The 22,992-nt window shown below is 35.5% G+C and overlaps 2 protein-coding genes across 8 annotated transcripts in view; both read left to right on the top strand.

Annotated features, from left to right (window-relative positions):
- Positions 1 to 6,106: 6,106 nt before the first annotated feature.
- Positions 6,107 to 9,817, top strand: LOC109101769 (deleted in malignant brain tumors 1 protein-like). Its single transcript, XM_042742176.1, has 12 exons — positions 6,107 to 6,176; positions 6,347 to 6,388; positions 6,487 to 6,582; positions 6,693 to 6,758; positions 6,974 to 7,072; positions 7,332 to 7,358; positions 7,468 to 7,618; positions 7,897 to 8,108; positions 8,326 to 8,501; positions 8,686 to 9,077; positions 9,279 to 9,523; positions 9,632 to 9,817. Exons 5-12 carry the CDS (start codon positions 6,988 to 6,990, stop codon positions 9,673 to 9,675), a joined length of 1,332 nt encoding a protein of 443 aa, XP_042598110.1. The 5' UTR covers positions 6,107 to 6,176; positions 6,347 to 6,388; positions 6,487 to 6,582; positions 6,693 to 6,758; positions 6,974 to 6,987; the 3' UTR covers positions 9,676 to 9,817.
- Positions 9,818 to 17,246: 7,429 nt separating this feature from the next.
- The window catches only part of LOC109107882 (deleted in malignant brain tumors 1 protein), a 63,992-nt gene continuing 58,246 nt past the window's right edge, over positions 17,247 to 22,992 (top strand). Inside the window, exons 1-10 of one of the 7 annotated variants that reach the window (XM_042742174.1) lie at positions 17,247 to 17,350; positions 17,589 to 17,615; positions 17,720 to 17,752; positions 18,148 to 18,292; positions 18,503 to 18,687; positions 20,764 to 20,820; positions 21,479 to 21,623; positions 21,782 to 21,966; positions 22,115 to 22,259; positions 22,400 to 22,584. In XM_042742174.1, the coding sequence (XP_042598108.1) occupies positions 17,302 to 17,350; positions 17,589 to 17,615; positions 17,720 to 17,752; positions 18,148 to 18,292; positions 18,503 to 18,687; positions 20,764 to 20,820; positions 21,479 to 21,623; positions 21,782 to 21,966; positions 22,115 to 22,259; positions 22,400 to 22,584 (1,156 nt within the window). In that variant the 5' untranslated portion in view covers positions 17,247 to 17,301. Of the gene's footprint in view, positions 17,351 to 17,588; positions 17,616 to 17,719; positions 17,753 to 18,147; positions 18,293 to 18,502; positions 18,688 to 20,495; positions 20,553 to 20,763; positions 20,821 to 21,478; positions 21,624 to 21,781; positions 21,967 to 22,114; positions 22,260 to 22,399; positions 22,585 to 22,992 lie in introns of those variants that run through there. The other 6 variants (XM_042742169.1, XM_042742170.1, XM_042742171.1 and 3 more) reach the window with 6 other exon arrangements.

Here is a 22,992-nt window from a genome sequence, read left to right as displayed (position 1 = left end):
TCAAACATGATCTTTTGTTTCATATTCATCCAGTTTTGTTCTCTAAATTCAGGGTATTGCCCATCGTATCCAACAACAGGTGCTGTGTCAGATTAGTTAGACATCCTAAATGTATACATCATTGAGAAACATGTTTATAACAAAACATCTCTCTCTCTCTCTCTCTCTTTCTCTCTCTCTCTCTCTCTCTCTCTCTCTCTTTTCCTCTTGATGATGAATGGTTATGTGTACTACACCAACAATGTGCGGGCCTCTCAGTCTCAGTCGAGTGAAATCACTCGTCAGTCACAGTTCTGCTACACGTGGGCTGCCGAATGGAGCCAGACACCATGGTGCAGATATTCTACATGGCCAGAGAGAACATCAATGCCAACATCACAGGATCGGGCCGCTTCAATGCCAGCATAGCCTTCTACACCTCCAGCAGTATCAACCAACAAATTTATGACTCTCCATATGAAGTGAACCTGAATCAGCTTCTGTATGTTCAGGTCACGTTAAATAGGCATGACAACAGTCTGGATCTCTTCCTGGACATCTGTGTAGCATCTCCAAATCCCAGTGACTTCAAAGATCGCGCCTATGACCTGCTGTGTAATGGGTGAGACCTTTTCATTCTTAAATGCAACTTTCTTAGACATCATATCATACAGTATGTGACAGTAGAATAATCTGGAATCGTAGACAGCATTAGTATGAATTCTGTTGTTCCTAGTCTAAATATGTTCTTGTATCATTAGCATTAAAAGTTTGACTGTAGATCAAACTGTATCCAAATTGTATTTCTCTTCTTTTGTCTTTGTCCCAGAGACAACACATATTATTCCTACACCAGCGGTGAACACTACTATGCTCAGTTCAGTTTCCGAGCTTTCAAGTCTTTTCAAGTCTATGTGTACCTGTGGTGTAAGGTGATCATCTGCCCCGGTAACGATTACAACTCTTGCTGCCGGCAAGGTTGCCACTTCCGTCGGATGAGATCCCTTGACAGCACCTACCACACCAACACTGTGACGCTGGGGCCAATCAAACTCAAAGGTCAGAGGCCACTGACAGGTATCATGTCTAATAAATTTACCTGTCAGTGTTTGAACTGTTAATACTGAGATTTTCCTAATGGTTTTATGGTTTATTTGAATTTAGGTGTTTGAAGTGTTAATGATGGGATTTTGTTATTGTTTTTTTATTCATTAATTTGTTCATTACTATTAATCAATCTTAATAACCACCGAGCAAATGAATCTTATAACAAATTGTATTTTTGTAATTCAATAAAGCATTTCTAAACAGCAGTTCTTATCACTAGTGTCTGCATTTGTTTATATTTTCTTGCATTTCATTTATTGTGTTTATATGGCTTCACTGAAATGAATCAAGATAATGCAAGGTACAAAAGACAATGACAAACCTGACATTTCTCATTGAAAACTAATTCTCTATTAAAGGGCACATGTTATGCCCCTTTTTACAAGATGTAATATAAGTCTCAGATGTCCCCCCAAAATATGTATGTAAATTTTCAGCTAAAAATACCCCACAGATCATTTATTATATAATTTTGAAAATGCCAATTTTGAGTGGAAGCAGAAACACTCTGTTTTTGTGCTTGTCTCTTTAAATGCAAATGAGCTGCTGCTCCCCACCCCCTTTTCCAGAATAGGGCTGTGCCTTTACAGCTCATATCTCTCAAATACTTTGCCAAAGAACATCTGTTTGATTTTGATTATCATGTCTATTGTGCTGAAAACATGCGTTTTAAAGCTATAGTTTAAACTTCTGATATACGGTTTTCCGAAGTACGTGCACAAAAAGCAGCTGTCACACAGCATTTGAGTATTAAACTAAGTTCTCTTTCATATCTTATTGTGCTTAAACTGTCGAATACACACACGTTTATGTTAAAAACACACAGAAGTTACAAAAACACAGTCGGTTATATTTGTGCAATTACCTGGGAAGGAAATTGCATATTTATATTAGATCTGTATTAAGTGACAACAGTGTAGTATGCAGTACTTATACTGCTGTCTACACTGTTAATATGACCCAAACAATAAAATAAAAACACCCAATCACCCATTGCTCTGGACTGAATATATAAATATATGAATCTATAGTTTTAATAAAAAGACATTTCTTACTTAAATTCTGCTTTTAAATGCTCTTGCGTAAAGATAAACATGATGGATTGTGTGCGACTCACTCAGAGCAGGGTCTCTGCTAATAAGGCAGTTTTCGTCAACAGTCGTGGGCGGAGCCTGTAAAATGTGATGTCACATTTTATGGATACTGTGATTGGCTTGCTCTGAGACACTGCTTATGATTTATGGGGATTAAAAAAAGGAGCGGGTGGATTTTTATTATTATAGGGTGGTTGTGTACACACACTGCCAACACAAATTTGCATTCAAACAACACGTAAAAGTGAATTTTACATAATAGTTGTCCTTTAAATTTAATGTTGATGATTTGGGAGGAAATAAAGGTAACACTTTAGTTTAGGGACTGATTCTCACTACACCATTCTCACTAACTAGTTGCTTATAAGCATGCATATTACTAGCATTGTCTGTTATTGTTACTTATTAGTAATTTTTTAGTGCATTATTCTTTATTATCATTTTTTAGTTTGTTTATTAGTAACCCCTAAACTATTACTGCCTTACTAACACACATCAAATTAGGAGTTTATTGAGGCAAAAGTCATAGCTAATAGTTAGTTAATTGTGAGAACTGATCCCCAAATTAAAGTGTGACCAAAACAAAGTAAAAAATAAAATAAAAATATTGTCAGGGTGAAATCTTCAAGTGGGTGGATCTAGGTGAAAGGTAGACTTCTATTCTTTGCATCTATGCAATGATATTATAATTAGCCAATATGGATTTTTGAATTAACAATAACAATTATAGTTACTATTTCAAACTTATAGTTACATTTATACTAAATATAAATAATAAAAATCACATACTCTCGTAAATACTTATTTTGACTTTGCGACTGTTAAAAAAGTATGTTCTACATAGTATGTGTGTAGTATGACATCCACCATGTTGTCATTATCATGTGACCTACCAGTGTCAGTTGCATCCCTTCACTGCCATTCAGAAATCGTTTTCCCCAAACCTTGCATATTTTGGCTGCTTTTATTGGTTGTACTAGAGCCACCCTGGCCTTTATAGTGTCTCACTACTAATTACTAACTAAGATAAGGATATCCTTATGACAGATCAATATCCTGGATCCTGAAACTACATAGGCTAATTGTGGAAAAGACACAGCTGGATGTTGCAGTTATGTACAGTATGGATTTATCTGTTGACACAAAGCTTATGATAGTGGTGTCTTCACAGACAGATATTTAATTCAGCTCAATGTGGCAGTGCTTTTCTGTTCAAAGCACATTTTTGTTCCTTATAACTTTATAAATTTTGAAATTTAGCCATTATCTCCTCTACTTATTTTGAAACGCTCTCCTTATTTTGGAGGTACTTTCATGTCTCTTGTGTCACATCACAGTATTGCTCTCTTTTGTTTCCTGAATTAATTTATATTCTTGTAAAAATATTTTAAGTATGTTCTGTTTTAGTGTAGTTCTAGTCAGGACCAGATTAAGGCAAGGTCATACCGGGCACGTGAACACAGACAGACCTCGTATATCAATCATGGTCCTAGTGTTCCTTGTTCCTGTGTTTATTTTGACCTAGTTTAATTTGTTCCTATTTTCCCCCCACTCAATTATTTCTATAGTTACAGATTATGTTCACCTGCATCCCTTCATTGTTCCCTGTTTATTTAAGCCCTGGGTTTGGATCTGTTCATTTTCTAGTATTAAGTTAATCCAAGCTGTTGTGTTGCCCTTTATTGTACCTGTGCTTTCTGGAGTGTTGTGTTTATTTTGATTAAAAAATTGCAAAGATCTTCTCTTCCCTGCCTGAATGTGACAGCATTGTGTGTAGGCTAGAATATATTGTAGGTAGTATGTGTACAATATATTTAACATAATAACTCCATAATCTCAAACTTTGTGTCAACAGAATAAATAACTTTGAGTCAAGAGTAATAAAAGTTGCATAAAATTCAGCTGTGTCTTTTCCACGATTATGTTGCTCCATAGCTTTTTCCCAGCACAGGCTCAAAGGATATTCATGTGTCATAAGGAAGTCCTTCTTAGGCTGGGTTTGACTATTTAAGTGATGATTGAAAGTTTCAAGGCAAACTTGATCAGAAGAGGAAGATGGAAGCTCGGAATATTCTTCTCTGTCTGCTTCTTACTGCCTTACAGGGTAAGATTATTATTTATTGTCAATAGAAAACTGCACAACTTATGCAACAACTGCTATCTTGAACATCTTGTGTTTCACTCAAATATATCTTTTTTTTCAGTTCAAAGAGCTGACTTTGTAATCATAGACTTAAAAAAAACATTTAACACATTGCACATAAAGAAAGACATTAGTTTAATACATTAAATTAAATCTCATGTCTGTTTATCATATTACAGCAAAAACCATTTGGTCATGGTCGTGGACAACATGTAAATATTTTTCAACATTTAATACTGTGGTATATGGATTTTATGCATGTTTTCATATGATGTTGAAACTTAAATTCACGATATATTTATTTTGTTTTATATAGATGACTGGCTGGATTCCACAGAAGATCCTTCATGTATCTATCTATCTATCTATCTATCTATCTATCTATCTATCTATCTATCTATCTATCTATCTATCTATCTATCTATCTATCTATCTATCTATCTATCTATCTATCTATCTATCTATCTATCTCTCTGTCATCTTTTCTTTCTATCTGTTGGATGCAATAGGATTACAGTTCCAAATTTTATACATATAAATCAAGTCATCTTGTAAGAAACATTTAGTCAGAACACTGCACCAGAGTTCTAACAGCATACAGTATAGTTATTATGTCATTACATTCCTTTAAGATTATTATACTGGCAACACAGTAAATTATCAGTTGCTTGCTGGAGCATTGTGTTCCACTCAAATTATATATACTTTCTCAGTTCATAAAGCTAACATGAATTAAAAAATATGAAAACATGTTGGACATACAGACAGAGAGGTATCATGTATGTCACATTACAGCAATGAATGTTAATGCATGATTTGGCAGTATAATTGCATTTCTTTAAAAAATATATTGCAACAGTATTGTAACAATTATTAATACAACCCTTAGGAGCAATTGGAGCCAGAGAAGTAATTGTTAAATTCTTACTCATAATAATGGCATCTCTTTCTCTGTTCTCTAGATGCCTATTCATGCAGGTATAACTGTGGATATGACTTTGGCACTTGTTCATGTAGTCACTCTTGTCAGTACTATGGAAGCTGTTGCTATGACTACAACAGTAAGTTTCTCTAGAACCAACACTTCAAGATCAAATACTATACTCAAATCTCTCTTGTACTGAGCATATGGGTCATTACCAAAATTGAAATTGATTTCTCATCCCTATATACAGGATACTGCTCAACAACAACCGAAGGGCCAGATACAACAGGTGCATCTACATCTTTCTTATCTGTTTGTCAGATTCAGACCTTTTTATAGTTTCCTGATTGTAGAAGGAGGATTATATCTTTGTTTCTCTGTCTGCTAGCTTTACCCTCCTGCAGGTATAACTGTGGATACAACCTTGGCAGCTGCTCATGCAACTACAACTGTCACTACTATGGCAATTGTTGCCCTGATTACGACAGTGAGTTGATCAGAAACTTCAAGATAAAGATAGATGCAAATATATTTTGTATTGCACATATGACCCTCTGTGATTCCAGAAATTAAACGGAGTTCCAGAATTTTTAATGCATTTTTATCTCTTCACTTTATACAGGTTACTGCTCTACGACTGACTGGCCAACTACAATAGGTGCACCTACAATTCTTTTATTTTGTATGTCAAATTCAAACCTTTCACTGGTTTCCTGGATGTTGATGGAGGCTGATGTTCCCTTTGGTCATACATCACACACATACGGATGGACTTTGTAGTCATACATATATTAATACCTTCATTGCTAATATGTTTTTTTTTTCTTGTATTTTTCTTTTTGTGGGTGTATATGTGTGTATAAACTTGGCAGCTGCTCATGCACTTACAACTGTCATAACTATGGCAATTGTTGCCCCGATTACAACAGTGAGTTCCTCTTGATCAGACACTTCAGAATTACATCTTGTAAAAACAGATACAAATCTTTCGAGCATATGGTTCATTGCATTTCCTGTGATGAAATTAATTTTGCTCAATCAAAAACTTGGTTTTACTTTTTTTCCTACTTCCTAGTTTTATCTCCTCTCTTTACACAGGCCATTGCTCAATAGCTACAACTGAAGAGACAGCTACAACAGGTGCTGCTGCTGCCATTCAACAAAATGTATACACTAATCAGTAAAGAACTCTATAATGTGTACATCACAAATGTACTGATGACATCTCTCTCCACTAGCTCCCTCCTGCAGGTATAACTGTGGATACCACCCTGGCAGCTGCTCATGCACCTACTACTGTCATTATTATGGCAACTGTTGCCCTGACTATGACAGTAAGTACCTCTTGATCAGACAGATGTGATGAAATACATTTTGGTGAATCAATGCAGAATTGTGGTATTATTTTTTTTCTACTTCAGTTTTATCTCTTCTCTTTTCACAGACTACTGCTCATCCACAGTTGAACCTACAGTAACCTTGGAGGAAACAACAGAAGCAAAAACAACAGGTGCTGCTGCCATTTATTTGAATTTATGTGACACTGATGAGATTAATGGCATGATTAATGACATTTAAATGTACAACAATCACCAAAGCAGTTTTGAGTACTGTGTGGCTTTTCTAAATGAATATACACACCAATATATATTTAACACAATAACATATATTTCACAAGCCTATTGATGACATTATGAATAAAATCAGTTCCACTCTCTACTATAGCAGGTCCCTCCTGCATGTATAACTGTGGATACCATTTAGGCAGCTGCTCATGCAACTACGACTGTCAGTACTATGGCAACTGTTGCTCTGACTTTCACTGTAAGTTCCTCAAAAACATGTGAAACAGTCCTTTACCAGTCTAACATAAACTGAACTAGATTATGTCTGTACAGTATAATATATAATATGTAATGCAGAAATTTACTGTGTATTATGTTTTGAAGAATGTTCACACTGCCATTTTTCATACAGTGAAATCATACTGTGGCCAGGGGCTTCATTTGTTTTTTGTAAATTATTATTAATATTATCCTTCTGGTTTATACTCATCCAGTTTTATCTCTTTCTCTTTATTCAGGGTATTGCCCATCATACACAACAACAGGTGCTTCTGTCACTAGTTTTTTGTAATCCCTGAGGCTAAATTCATATAACATTTGTATCTGATGACACTTGTCTGTAACTGTAAGATTTAACACAATTCTCTTTTTTAGATCCTCACCCACAGTGTGGAGGCCACCTGTATGGTTCTGGACTGTTTTCCAGTCCAAATTACCCCAACTATTACCATGACAATGCCTACTGTGTGTGGTATCTCTCTGCTCAGCAAGGACAGAGGATCTTCCTGACATTTGCTGATGTGCAGTAAGTGAGAGATCAGTGGTGACTTGTGCAAAGCTGGTGAAATAAAATATATGCTATTCGCTAAGTTGATGAAAACATAATTAATAAATAATTAATAAAATTATTACTAAAAAGTTATTTGTACTTAATGAGTAGTCTATATATATATTATAGTTTATTTATGCAGTGCCACTAAAAACCTGCAGGTGGAACCAATTCCAGATGGCTCCTTTAATTCTGCTGTGGTTTAAAATGTTTATCTTTTCTAGATCAGGTACCATTCTGCCTGTTTCTTTCAGATTGGAGCGCTGCTGTAACTGTGACTACATCACAGTATATGACGGCTCTTCCACTGGTCATTCACAGCTGGGAAAGGTCTGCTTCAATGACACCACACACCAGGTGTTTCACTCTTCTTCACGATACTTGACTGTTGTCTTCAGGAGCGACTACTCTGGTGTCAGCCATGGTTTTAAGGCCCTTTTCACAAGCTCTCTGACTGAAGATCAAGGTAATGCCCTGTGAAAACCTTTATAAGTTCTATGCTGAATAGATGTCACATGTATTTCATCCCTCCTCTGACCATATTGGAGTTTTCTCATTACAAAATTTTAAAAACAAATGCACACAAACATTTTAAATGAACAATTTCTGTCTTGTTTTCTGAATTTAAATAAATAATTTAAATGCAAAAAATTACATGAAATGATGAAACTCTTGTATTGCAGGTCGAGTGGATTGTTCCTCTGACAACATGGTCATTGTCATTCAGAGGTCTTACCTGAACTCACTCGGACTGAGTGAAAATGACCTTTATGTGGACGACCATCATTGCAGACCCACTGTTAGCAGTACTGAAGTTATGTTCAGATTCCCTCTCGACATATGTGGGACCTCCAAAGAGGTATGATCTACACATGTGCAAGAATTGAAAATTAGTATCTGCTTATCAGCTTTTAATGCTTGAATTTTCTGTGTCTGAATTAGTTAATAACATTCTGATTCGTTAGACATCCTAAATGTATACAACATTGAGAAACATGTTAACCATACAACATCACTTACTCGTTGCCTCTCTTTTCCTCTAGATGATGAATGGTTATGTGTCCTACACCAACAATGTGCGGGCTTCTCAGTCTCAGTCAGGTGAAATCACTCGTCAGTCACAGTTCCTGTTACACGTGGGCTGCCGAATGGAGCCAGACACCTTGGTGCAGATATTCTACATGGCCAAGGAGATCGTCAATGCCAACATCACAGGAACCGGACGCTTCAATGCCAGCATAGCCTTCTACACTTCCAGCAGTTTCTACCAGAAAATTTATGACTCTCCATATGAAGTGAACTTGAATCAGCTTCTGTATGTTCAGGTCGAGCTAAATAGGCCTGACAACAGTCTGGATCTCTTCCTGGACACCTGTGTAGCGTCTCCAAATCCTAATGACTTCAAAGATCGCTCCTATGACCTGCTGCGTAACGGGTGAGACCTTTTCATTCTTAAATGTGACTCCCTTCAACATCATATCATATGTGACAGTAGAATCATTTTGGCTCGTTGACTGGATTAGTAAAAATTCTGTTGTTCCTAGTCTAAATATGTTCTTGTACTCATTAGCATTTATAGTTTGGCTGTAGATTAAACTGTATCCAAATAGTTTTTATCTTCTTTTGTCATTTGTAGATGTAGCAGAGACAACACATATTATTCCTACACCAGCGGTGAACACTACTATGCTCAGTTCAGTTTCCGAGCTTTCAAGTTCCTCCGGACTCACGCCTATGTGTACCTGCAGTGTAAGGTGATCATCTGCCCCGGTAACGATTACAACTCACGTTGCCGGCAAGGTTGCCACTTCCGTCGCAAGAGATCCCTTGACAGCACCTACCACACCAATACTGTGACGCTGGGGCCAATCAAACTCAAAGGTCAGAGGCCAATAGAAGATATTATTTCTTATGAATTTACCCGTCAGTGTTTGAATCGTTAATACTGAAATTTCCTAATGACTGTCCATTCATTTCTCTATCTGTCAGGACAAAGGCATGGTATGAAGGATTCAGAGACGTCAAAGGAATGAACTGGAATGGATGGCATGAAGTGATCATCTACTTGATCATCACCTAAATCATTACTATTAATCAATGTTCATTAACCACCCGGCAAATTATTTGAAAAACAAATTGTATTTCTGCAATTCAATAAAGCATTTCTAAACAGCAGTTCTCATCATTAGTGTCTGAAGTTGTTTATATCCTTTTGTATTCCATTCATTATGTTTATATCGCTTTTTTGAAATGAATTAACAAAATGCAAGGTACAAAATAAACTGACAAACATGATATTTCTCATTCAAAACATGTTTTGTTCCCACCCTGTTACATTTAAATGTTTTAGGAAGTTTGGATGTTACTGAATTCTATATTAAAATTAATAATTAAATAAAAATAACACTTTAATTTAGGGACCAATACACATGATCAACTTGTTAGCATGCATATTGGCAGTTAATTAGTACTTATAAACAGTGTTGTGCAAGTTACTCTGGAAATGTAATTAAATTACTGATTACTCCTTTTAAAGGTAATCAGGTTGCTGTTCTGATTAATTGATTTTAAAAGTAATTAATTATATTACTAGTTAAGTTAATTTTTTCTGTACATCAGTGAAATTTACATGAAATAGTAAGTTTTGTGTCACCTGGTCACAACATGCCAGCATAAGCGCTTCTGATAAAATATTTGCTATTAAAGCATCAGCATTCCCAAACCACTGTTATTTTAACCAAAAGCAAGCATAGGCTGCTGTGTGCATGATTTGGCATGGCAGAATGCCAGAAAAAAGCGCTCCCTTTATAATCTCTAAAAACTTGTGAAAGTGCATGTAGCATCCGATGAAACCCTTTAAAGGGTTAGTCCACCCAAAAATGAAAATTCTGTCATTAATTACTCACCCTCATGTCGTTTCAAACCCGTAAGAGCTTTGTTCATCTTCGGAACACAAATTCATATAATTTTGATGGAATCTGAGAGCTGTCTGACCCCACATAGACAGCAACGCAACTGAAATGTTCCCAAGTCCAGAAACGTAGCAAGGAGATTGGTAATATAATCCAGATATCAGTAGTTCATCCGCAATTATACAAAGTTACGAGAATACTTTTAGTGCGCAAAAGAAAAAAAGACAAATTGTTGAATAAAGTCGTTATTTCTTTTACTTATGCGCACAAAAAGTATTCTCGTAGCTTCGTATAATTGCGGATGAACTACTGATGTCACATGGATTATTTTACAGATCTCCTTGCTACGTTTTTCGACTTGGGAACATTTCAGTTGTGTTGCTTTTTATGGGAGGATCAGACAGCTCTCAGATTCCATCAAAAATATCTTAATTTCTGTTCTTGCCCTAATAAAACATATTGCGTTTTTATATGACTTTATGTTTGGTTTTTGTTGAAGAAGATTTTTTATTTTTTTGTGGGCTTGAAACGACATGAGGGTTTGTAGGGTTTCATCGGATGCTACATGCACTTTTACAACTTGAAAGTGTATGTCGCTGCTATCGCAGCACATCACGATGAGGTGGATGGCCAGTCCCTGGGAAAGCATGAACTGATCATTTGGCCCTGAGGGGTGCCAGTAGGTTAAATCCTCCAAGGTCACCCCTGATACCCTCCTGGGATCTCTCTGTTGTCCTGGTTGGACTCCAGATGGGCCCCTTTGAGCCACTTGATTCAGTCAAGCTGAAGTTCCTGTCTCTTTAAACTTCCATCAAGAGGGTCGGGACCTCCAAGCATTTTCGGTAAGTGAAGAGGGCCTTGTATTTGGGCCGGCCTACTCTCACGTTGTCCTGAGACCCCGGCCTGGATACATGCCCAAGGTTCCCACCACTCCCTTCTGAGACCAGGTGGTGAACCTGCAAGCGCTGCCCCCGAAGGAGGCAGATCCAGCCTTGGCATTGCTGTGTCATGGAAGAGCACTAAAGATATATGTGGACCACACCCAGAGCTTCAGAAGCTCTGAGCAGCTCCTTGTCTGCTTTGGAGGTCAGCAGAAAGGGAAGGCTGTCTCCAAGCAGAGGTTGGTCCACTGGATAGTGGATGCCATCACCTTGGTGTACCAATCCCAAGGCGAGCCATGCTCCATGGGAGTGAGAGCCCACTCCACTCTGAGTGTTGCCTCCCCCTGGGCGCTGGCGCACGGTGCCTCTCTAGCAGATATCTGTCAAGCTGTGGGTTGGGCGACACCTACACCTTCACAAGGTTTTACAACCTTTGTGTAGAGCCAGTTTCTTCCTGTGTGTTAGGTAACAGGTAATTGGCGGGAAGATCTGGCTCGGTGTCACGCTTGCTGCACCATTCCCCCTCACATGGGGATGCAAGTGCCTTTCTTCTCCCACTAGAGTTCCCTGGTTGGTGAACCCTGGTGTGAACCCTGGTTGAGCATCCTCCAGCACCCTCTGCAGTCAGACTTGGTGGAGCAGTCTGACACCAGGCCCAGTTCTGGTGTTAGCATGCCCGGAGTCCTGGTATGCCCCAATACTAAGCAAGGTGTCCATATGGCTTTGAAGCAATCTTTTGCTGAAGGTTAAAAATCCCTACCAAAAACTTTGTGGGGACAGAACAGCAGCATGACCTTCTCCAGCAGCGATGTACTCAACCGTTTGGCCCCCTTCAGTAACAAGGTCAGTGAATTTGTGCTGGGGCTTTGGGAAGGTTACGACCCTGGCATAGCTTTTGTGGCACGCCACGGCTTGTCAACAACTGCAGCGCCACAGGGTTGTTTTACATTTTATTATTTACATTTAGCTGCCGTATCAACACTATATAGAGAAAAAAAAGTGCGCTAAAATTCAAAAATCTAAATAATTTTTTTTCAGTTTTTTTATGCTTTACTAACTACCAGAAGATACCACACAGATTTTCATTCCAGTTACACTGATGTAGGAACAATGTAACTGTTACAATGTGCCCCGCTATTATTAAATGATACTATGACATTAGCGATATAATTTACACTATTTACTTTTAATTAGAAACCATAAGAAACAGGTGAATAAAGACTTTAGTCGCAGCAAAAAAAAAAAAAAAAAAAAAAAAAAAAAAATTGTTTATGTGATATATGTGTGTGTGCACGGTGTATATTTATTATGTATATATAAATACACACACATACAGTATATATTTTGAAAATATTTACATGTATTTATATTTATATTTATATAATTTATATTATATATAAATATATTTAATATACAAATATAACATATTTTTCTTAAATGTATACATGCATGTTTGTGTATTTATATATACCTAATAAATATATACAGCACACACACATATATTATGCAAACAAAAACTTTTATTTTGAATGCGATTAATCGTTTGACAGCACTAGTTTTAAACCATATTAGTTTAACTTTTGCTATACAGTTTTCTGAGCACACACATCTGAAGCACGCGCATAGAAAGAGGCTGTCACATGCATGTGAGCACTAAGCTAAGTTATCTTTCATGTCTTAAACTGTCAAAAACAAACAAGTTTATGATAAAAACACACTTGAGTTACAAAAACAGTCAGTAATGTCTGTGAAGGTAAACAGCTGGGAAAGAAATTGCATGTTTGTATTAGATCTGTGTGGCAGCAGCATAATATACAGTAAATACTGTAAATCAATAAATCAATAAATCCACTGCTCTCTTGTCTCCTCTGAAGCTGGGACTCTAAATAGTGTTCTGTGCTCGTCAGTGCAGCCAAAGACAGTTAGCATGCTTTGCTCAAACTTTCATCATGGCATTAGAACTGGTACACCTTAGTTGCTTGCAAAAAAACAATGGTGGCGCTATGGGTGGAAACCGAGCGGCAACCTCGCGCTCTCTCTCGTGAAGCCAATAAGGAAGTGACTAAAACTGTAATTCATCGACTGGCCGGTTGAGGCTGGCTACAAAAGGGAGTCAGTCCCATAGACTCCCCATGTAAAATGCCCAACTTTACAGCAGAAAAAAAAACATGTTTACAGCCTGGTTCAAAAAATGATTTTGGTCTATATTGCTAATTTTGCCCTTTATGACAACTGTGAGGGGGGTGAATTTTTTTAAAACTCATCCGTTTAAATTATATTAAGCCTTAAAGTTCTGCATAATTAAGGGCGTGGCCACTTGAGTGACAGGTGGATTGCCGCTGCTGACAATGACGTCGTGCTGGGTGGGCGTGGCTTCAGCAACCAGCTCCCGCCTTTTTGCCCCATTTTCGATTTTACGGGGAGAGTCGCGCCGTGACGCGCTGCCAAGATGGCGACGGCCCGCTCTGTACACTTTGAGCTTCAAAACCGCTATTGAGGAGTCTATGGGTGACGTCACGGACACTACGTCCATATTTTTTTACAGTCTATGGTGGAAACATGCAAATAAAGGGGCAGTAATATGGTAACACTTTACAATACGGGTGCACAAATATGCATTAATTCATGCTTAACTACTGCACAGATAATCACTAGTTAACAGTGTTGAGGAGTAACTAGTTACATGTAACGGCTTTACATAATTTAATTACAAAATAAATGTAACTGTAATCAGTTACAGTAACTAAGAAAAAATGTGTAATTAAATTACAGTTACTTATAAAAAATGTTAACGATTACAAAGCTGATTACATTTGAATAGTTACACACATCCATATACAGATTTAATTGATTTCTTTCCCAAACTGCACTGACTACTCTGAGACTTACGGCTCTATAATTTCCGCGATGCGGAAAACACAGTCTGGTTCGTAGAATCCAGTCATAAAAACGGAATTCCTATAGCCTAACGCGGATGGAATATGCCACATTTTGGACGAATAAATCAAAAGTAGGTCCGTACACTTAAATCAAAACGCGATATGGACTAGTGCCTGTGGAAATCAGGTGCGGACTGGCCATCGGGAGAACCGGGACAATTCCCGGTGGCCTGGCAGCCGATTTGAGCCGATATATTAATACTATTATTGTATAATTGCCTGCCGAATGTACTAAAGCAATTATTTCCAAATCCGCCATTCGTTAATTAAAATCTCTAATAAATCATGAATTGGTTAGTCGTGACTGTCAATGCTTCGGCTTGCGTGCTCTCCGCGCCTCCGCCAAACGGTTTGGATCTGAGTAATCAATGCGAGAGAGAGAATGGAGTGGGTTTCAAGTGCAGGTCAGTTTCATCTGTAAAGATGCTATTGTAGTTTTGTCTTTGTTTACTTAGTTAAGCAGCAGCATCCAATTGCTCATTAGTTATCACACAAAATACTGTATAAAGGACATCATTATAATGTTACAGTAGTAATTTAGCAGAAAAATAATCATATTTTATGATAGGTTTAGGGGGAGCTAGGCTAAACAACAACATAACCCTTACGAAAATGAACATGATTTTACTATAAATCCAAAGACAATGGTTACTATTGTTAAACCATGGTAACCACAAATTAAAATTAGTTTACAAATTAATTAATTAAAAAATAAATACAAATGGTAATTCATTTGCCAAAAAAAAAAAAAAAAAAAAAAAACATGGTTACTGTACTTTTACTATAATAAAATCAAGGTTAATTTTTTACTTGTTTTGAGAAAACCACATCATACAAAGAGACACCAATGTTTCAAAAAGACACCAATGTTTCGGGAGTTTAGTACAATAGAATAGGACACATGCTTATTATCAGATAACTGTATTTGACTTGATGTATATGCTTTTATTTATTATTATTTTTAATTAACTTTTTTTTCCCCAAACCATTGTTAGATGCAGTGTTTCCTGTAGTTGTGCAAAGATTTGGTTGCCAAAACAGTATCAGTAAACAATTTCTTATGATTTTAAATCTGCAGTGAACTTCAGATAAATCTCAAAGTAAAAGGTGGTACTAAAGTCTGATTTTGTGGTGGATGTGTTCAAATTTAATAATCTTAATTGTGATGGAGGAGTGATGAAGGATTTGGAAAGTCTGACAGTGTTGAGCACTACTGTAAGGTTAACCCTGCAAGGTGTAAATGTTTGAAAATGATTAACAGTTGAAAATAAACATTCATTAGAAATTTAGAGAAGTAATCAAAGAGTAATCAAAAGTAATCAGTTACATTACTTTAATAAAGTAATTGAAAAAGTTACACTACTATTACTTTTTAAATAGGGTAACTTGTAATCTGAAACCTATTACAATTCCAAAGTAACCTTCCCAACACTGCGAGTTAATGTATAACTCATGAAGAACTAAATCATTTATTAATCATTTCTGCATCAGTATCTAATGGACATTCTATGGTTCGTGCATTAAGTAATCAATAATTTGTTATTAGTTAAATGTGTCATAATGTATTAGTTCCCTAATAACATATTATATTAACTATGTAAATTCATATGTTAATTACCACAGTGGTCAAAGCTATGTACCTCAACTCTCAGTTGTCTGCTTTAATTAATCATTAGCTAATTATAGGTATCATTATGTTATAACTTTACATAACTTATGTTATGACTTTACTACATAGGCTAATTGTGGAAACGTCACAGCTGGATGCAGTATGTATTTTATCTCTGTTGACTCAAAGTTCATGATAGTGAGGTAACCAGTGACTGTAGGACAGATAATGTTAATGAAGGTATTTCATATATTCAGCTCAAATAGTCCTGTAGCAGTGCTTCACTTTTCAAAACACATTTTTGTTTTTTTTATAATTAGAAATATATTTAAAAATTTATCCCTTATGTCCTTTACTTATACTAAAACACTCTCCTAATTTTGTTGCTATACAGTACTTTCATGTCGCTTGTCACATCTCTCTCTTTTGTTTCATAAATGAATTTCATATTTTTGTAAAACTGTAAATGGATTTTGTAAGCTAATGGTAAAAACTGAAAGTATGTGTAAATTTGTCACATGTATGTTCCGCTTTGGTTTAGTTTTAGTCAGTATCGGATTAATGCATGGGCCTACCAGGCACAAGCACAAGGGACTAGACCCAAGAAAATGATTTTAACTGAGGGGGAACAGACCCCATAATCCAGTCATGGTTCTTCTGAGTTCATTTCTGTTTATTGTCCAGTATTGTCTTGTAATGTAAGCCGTTAGGTTGCTCTTTGTTGCTCTTGTGCTGTCTGGATTGTTGTGTTTATTTTGATGAAAAGTTTGGCACAACTTAATCTTTTCTTCCTTGCCTGAACGTGACAATGTTACATGAAGGCTAAAATATATTGTAGGTAGTATGTTAAGTCAAGTCACCTTTATTTATATAGTGCTTTATACAAGATTGATACAAGATACAGAATGTTAAACAGAAAAAATAGTGTGTCAATAATGCAAACAAAATTCAATTTTGCTATAATGCAGCTTTTAAAAAGAGGACAATAGTAATAGTAAATTTTTCAGTTAAAAACAGTTCATCATTGATTCAGTGATGTCATTGTCCAGCTCAGTTTAGTTCTCTTTCAATAGTGTATGATATCTTTAACATTATCACTCCATAATCTCAAACTTTGTGTCAACAGAAATAAATCAATACAGAATCAAGAGTAATAAAAGTTGCTTAATATTCAGCTGTGTCTTTTCCACGATTATGGTGCTCTATTGATATTTTTCAATTATAGGCTCCAGGATATTAATGTGTCATATAGAAATCCTCCTTGTGGTTTCGAGTATATAAATGATGCTTGAAAGACAAACTTGATCAGAAGAGAAAGATGGAAGCTCTGACTCTCCTTCTCTGTCTGCTTCTAACTACCTTTCAAGGTAAGATTATTATTCACTGAACATTGTAGCCTATAATGTACTGCTTGTACAATATATGAAAAACAGCTGCTAGCTTGAACATCATATTTGTTGCTCAAATGAAATATAATTTCTTATAGTTCATAGCGCTGATTCTATAATCATAGATTAAAAAAAAACATTTAATACATTGCACATACTGTACAGAAAGACAAGGATTACATCATATGAAGTTTTATGTCTTTATGTCATGTTACAGCAAATACCATTGGGTCATGGACAACAGGTAAATATCAGTTAACATCATATAGTGTAAAACATGGTTTTATGCATACTTATATATAATGTTAAAACATTGGTTTGCATGATGTATTTATTTTGTTTTTATAGATAACTGGCTGGATTTCACTGAAAGTTTTTCAGGTACTGTATATCTGTCAGTCTATCTATCTATCCGCACATCTGTTTGTCTGGGAGGAGCATTACACCAGAGTACTAAAAACATGTACTTTAGTTATTCAGTTTTCAGATTTATCAGAGAATATTATTAGCTAGCAATGGAGGAAAGAAAAAATTGTGTTATTGAACTCCTGTCCCCTAATAGCCAGTATTAACTTATTTTATAACGGGAACAAATCCTACAAAAAGAGTATTAAGCAAAACTTAGGGGTTTTTTAATATATACTTTTGACTGGACATTTCAAAATAATCTTCAAAATAAGATTATTTTATTATGCTAGAGAGATTGGAATACCTTAATTCATTAATTATCTGATGTTTTAAGTCTTTTTATTCTCATTTTCCATGTTTATGTGAAGAACCATGCGGTGGCAATATGACAGATTGGAGGGGTGTGTTATTAAGTCCCTGGTACCCTAATAACTACCCTAATAACGCACAATGCACCTGGACCATTCATAGCACAGGGAACTCAACTGTGTCATTGATCTTCACTGACGTTGAGTAGGACACTTTCATTATGCTTTTTTGTCTCTAGATCATTTACACAGTCAAAGGAAGTTATTTTGATTTACTGAATATAACAAAATACTGAAAATTGTAAAATTCAAGCAAGTAAAAAGTGCAAAAAAAAATTGTGAAGTATTTTGTAAATAATTTATGTATTTAAATATTCTTGGATGAAAAATATGATTGTTTCTTTCTTCTTTCTAGTTTGGAAACATGCTGTGATTACATCAAAGTATATGACGGTCCTTCTACCCTCCATCCCTTACTGGGAGAAATACGGGAGTACAGGAACCAGTCGTTCAAATCCAGCAACAATGATCTGACAGTGTTTTTCTACAGTGACAGCAGTGTAACACGTAGAGGATTTTATGCAACCTGGCTCTTTGTAGGTATGTGTTTAAAAGAGATATACAGAACTGTGAAATGATTTTCAAACTCTCCCACTGTGCTATGCCAAATTATCTAGTCGTTCTCTCATAATTACAGTTGTGACTGGCTTTTTATTCTGTTTTCCTAGGCGAGATTTTAGATTTCCACCCCTCACTATTTTTTTTTGGAAATGCATACATAACATAACATAACATAACATAACATAACATAACATAACATAACATAACATAACATAACATAACATAACATAACATAACATAACATAACATAAATACTTTTAAGTATTAAAATAAGTAGTAAATAAATTGTGATAATAAATAAATTGAGATGTTGAAGTGCCTTGTAGGTATTTAATGAGTGAATCTGTTAAAGTAGCTTATGGACTTTTTTCCACAGTTCTCAGCAGTGGAAGTCGTCATAGTTGGATTAACTTGAAGAGAAGTGAATGGGAGAATACCACAAATATATTTTTTTGCATTCCCATTTGCTCAAATAGCAAAAGAAAAACTTAACCTTCCCTCCCATAGATGCTGCATTAGAAACACACTCGCATTAGTGATAACTATATATATATATATTTTTTTTTTTGTAATTTGATGCAAAGGTAATATAATACAAAGAACAGTGTTCTAAATGTTCACACATCTTTTAAAAAATACAAATATGAAAAAAAGTATTTACAATGCAGATGACCGTTAAATGCTTCATCACAATCTTGCGAAAAAGGTCCATTGAAGAGACCAGACATGAGCTACTCCCACAACTATGCCTATGTGACAAGTATTTATTACAGCAACGAGAAATATGAGCAGAATGAAATGCCTAAAATAGTCTAACAGACAACAAAGGCAACAAAATAAAGGTTACATTTTGTAATTTATTTGTAGATGTTAGCCAGCTAGTTAGCTAGTTAGTCTAATTAGCATACCCATAACTTTCATTTCAATTTTGTGCATACATTGGAAAATGACATAGGCCTACTTAAACTTAATTATTACATTTAATGAATGCTAGATTATAGCCCTAGTCATGGTCTTTTTCAAAAGACATTTAGACACTTTTTTGGTGAATTAAAAGCAAGCAATAATGTAACTAAAATTAAAACAACATTACATAAGCTTAAATTTATTTTAAAGAAAATAAAATTAAATTAAATAAGCATTTAACTCAAGCAAAAACGTTCATCGGTGTCAGTGTTGCCAGTTAAGATGTTCTAAAAAGGCTATTTCATAATACTAGCTACATAAACATCAAGGGCTAATACACAGTCGTTAACTTGTGATTTTTACCACTAACGTTATATTGATATTTATTTCTGCTCCTCTTCTTTGCATCGTTTCCTGCCATGTGCCCCTTATAATTTTCTTTTTTCACATTTTTTTTTAGAAATGATACTTTGAGATCACATAAATTGCGAAACTATTTTTACGGCGTGCGCCATGCATAATTAATGCATAAATATGATGAATTATAATTAGGCTACGCGATGATGCAGCAAGTGTTAAAATTAGTCCAACAAGACATGTTGTTAAATCTTATGATTTTTCGTTGATGTCAATTTTATTTTATTCTAACATTATTTTAATCAGTTCGATGTTCGATCAGTACTAAAATTATTTTAACTGTCAGAAATTAGTTTGCTTAATATAAGGGTGTAGAGCGCATGATGGTCACAAGAGGGCGCATTTCTGACAAAAAAAAAAAAAACTTTCCTGTGGTGTCCCCCAGTCATTTTGCGCACTAACTGCCCGTGTCGCTTATGCAACGGGCCGGTCCTGCATAACTACCCTGATAACTCATATTGCACATGAACCATTCATAGCACAGGGAACATGACAGTGTCACTGACCTTCACCGATGTTGTGTAGGGCTCTATTTGAATTTTCAAATTTTGTAACTGAGACTCTCAAGTGAAACTTTAAGATTTTTTTTCTTTGTTTTTTTTCAAGAAAACATTGCTACATAATATTAATGTGGACAATATGGATTCTCTCTGCTGTCTGCTCTGTGACCTTCATACATCTACATTTGGATGTCTGTTGATTAATAATTATTCATTATATTTTTTATTTCAGATGCTGGGGACATCAACACCACCTATACAACTATCACACCAGAGACCAATTCATCTGGTAATGTAATGTGCTGCTCAGAGTCTGAAATAAGTACTTAATTAGACAGAAAATACTGATGTGAGCTGAAATATTTTATTAACTATTTAAATGAAAAGTTCTTCAAAGAAAAAACTGTTTCTAACAAATGGCTTTGAGCCTAGACGAAGTTCAAACAAGATTGACATTAAAGGCATAATCTACAGTCATATCACTCATTACACAGCTTTTCACCACATGAAGACAAGGACATAAAATGTTATTTGAGAAGAAACCATTTTAAAATATTTTGATAACTGTTTATTATCTTAAATCTATTACAGTGTACAAAACCATTGCTCTCGCAACTGACTCTGAAATTATGGATTTAAAAAATAAACATTTCATTGATCTAAACTGAACCAGAGTACTAAAAAAATATACTGTAGTTATTCTGTCTTCACATTCCTCTGACAATATTATTAACTCTGCTAATAACCAGTATTATATTATTTTAAAACATGAACAAATCCTGTACAAATAGAATTATGCAAATTCTGCATTTTGTTATTTTTAATTTGACAATTATTTTTTTTAAATAAGTTTATTTTATTATGCTAGAGAGATTGGAATATCTTAATTCACTGATTATCTGATGTTTTAAAATCATTTTATTCTCATTTTCCATGTTTATGTGAAGAACCATGCGGTGGCAATATGACAGATTGGAGGGGTGTGTTATTAAGTCCCCGGTACCCTAATAACTACCCTAATAACGCACAATGCACCTGGACCATTCATAGCACAGGGAACACAACTGTGTCATTGATCTTCACTGACGTTGAGTAGGACACTTTCATTATGCTTTTTTGTCTCCAGATCATTCTCTAGATCAAGTAAAATTCGCTAACACTTTTTGTGAAGTATTTTGTAAATAATGTATGTATTTAAATATTCTTGGATGAAATATAGGCATACATTTGCACATCTTTCTTCTTTCTAGTTTGGAAACATGCTGTGATTACATCAAAGTATATGACGGTCCTTCTACCCTCCACCCATTTCTGGGAGAAATACGGGAGTACAGGAACCAGTCGTTCAAATCCAGCAACAATGATCTGACTGTGTTTTTCAACAGTGACAGCAGTGTAACACGTAGAGGATTTTATGCAACCTGGCTCTTTGTAGGTATGTGTTTAAAAGAGATATACAGAACTGTGATATTATGAATTTCAAACTCTCCCACTGTGCTATGCCAAATTATCTAGTCGTTCTCTCATAATTACATTTTGACTGGCTTTTTATTCTGTTTTCCATCTTCTATCTCTATGTGTAGAATCATGTGGTGGCTATATGACAGACTGGATGGGTGACTTCTCCAGTCCTCGGTACCCTAATAACTACCCTGATAACTCATATTGCACATGGACCATTCATAGCACAGGGAACATGACGGTGTCACTGACCTTCACCGATGTTGTGTAGGGCACTATTTGAATTTTCTAATTTTGTAACTGAGACTCTCTAGTGAAACTATCAGATTTTTTTTTTTTTTCAAGAAAATATTGCTACATAATATTAATGTGGACAATATGGATTATCTTTGCTCTGTGCTTAATAGTTTGGAAACATGCTGTGATTACATTAAAGTGTATGATGGTCCTTCTACCCTCCACCCCTTACTGGGAGAAATACGGGAGTACAGGAACCAGTCTTTCAAATCCAGCAGCAATGATCTGACAGTGTTTTTCTACAGTGACAGCAGTGTAACACGTAGAGGATTTCACGCAAACTGGGTCTTTGTAGGTATGTGATTAAAAACATGAACAGAACTTGATCTATGATACTATGAATTTCAACCTCTCCTATGGCAATTTGCTATTCATTCTTTGTAAATTATGGTTGGGAAACAAGATATTCAGAGTTCCTTTTCTAAAAATGCTGTATTCTTCCACCAATAAGGATGGAACTAAAATACTGTACATTGTCAGTTTCCTGGACTGTTATTCAGTGATGATGTAATATCAGCTGAATCTGCAGCAGGAAATGTACAGTGACCAGTGTAGTCTGATTCCCAAGCAGATGTACTTTTAGTGAATCAGAAACATACAGTGAGACCAGTGCAATCTTATTTCAAAGAAATGATTCTTATGAGACTCATTTAAAAAAAAAATAAAAAATCAAAATCAAAATCACACAGCATGATCAATTCAG

This window comes from Cyprinus carpio, chromosome B17 (assembly GCF_018340385.1).
Source record: "Cyprinus carpio isolate SPL01 chromosome B17, ASM1834038v1, whole genome shotgun sequence".
NCBI classification, from domain to species: domain Eukaryota; kingdom Metazoa; phylum Chordata; class Actinopteri; order Cypriniformes; family Cyprinidae; genus Cyprinus; species Cyprinus carpio.
This window is presented reverse-complemented; position numbering and strand designations above follow the sequence as displayed.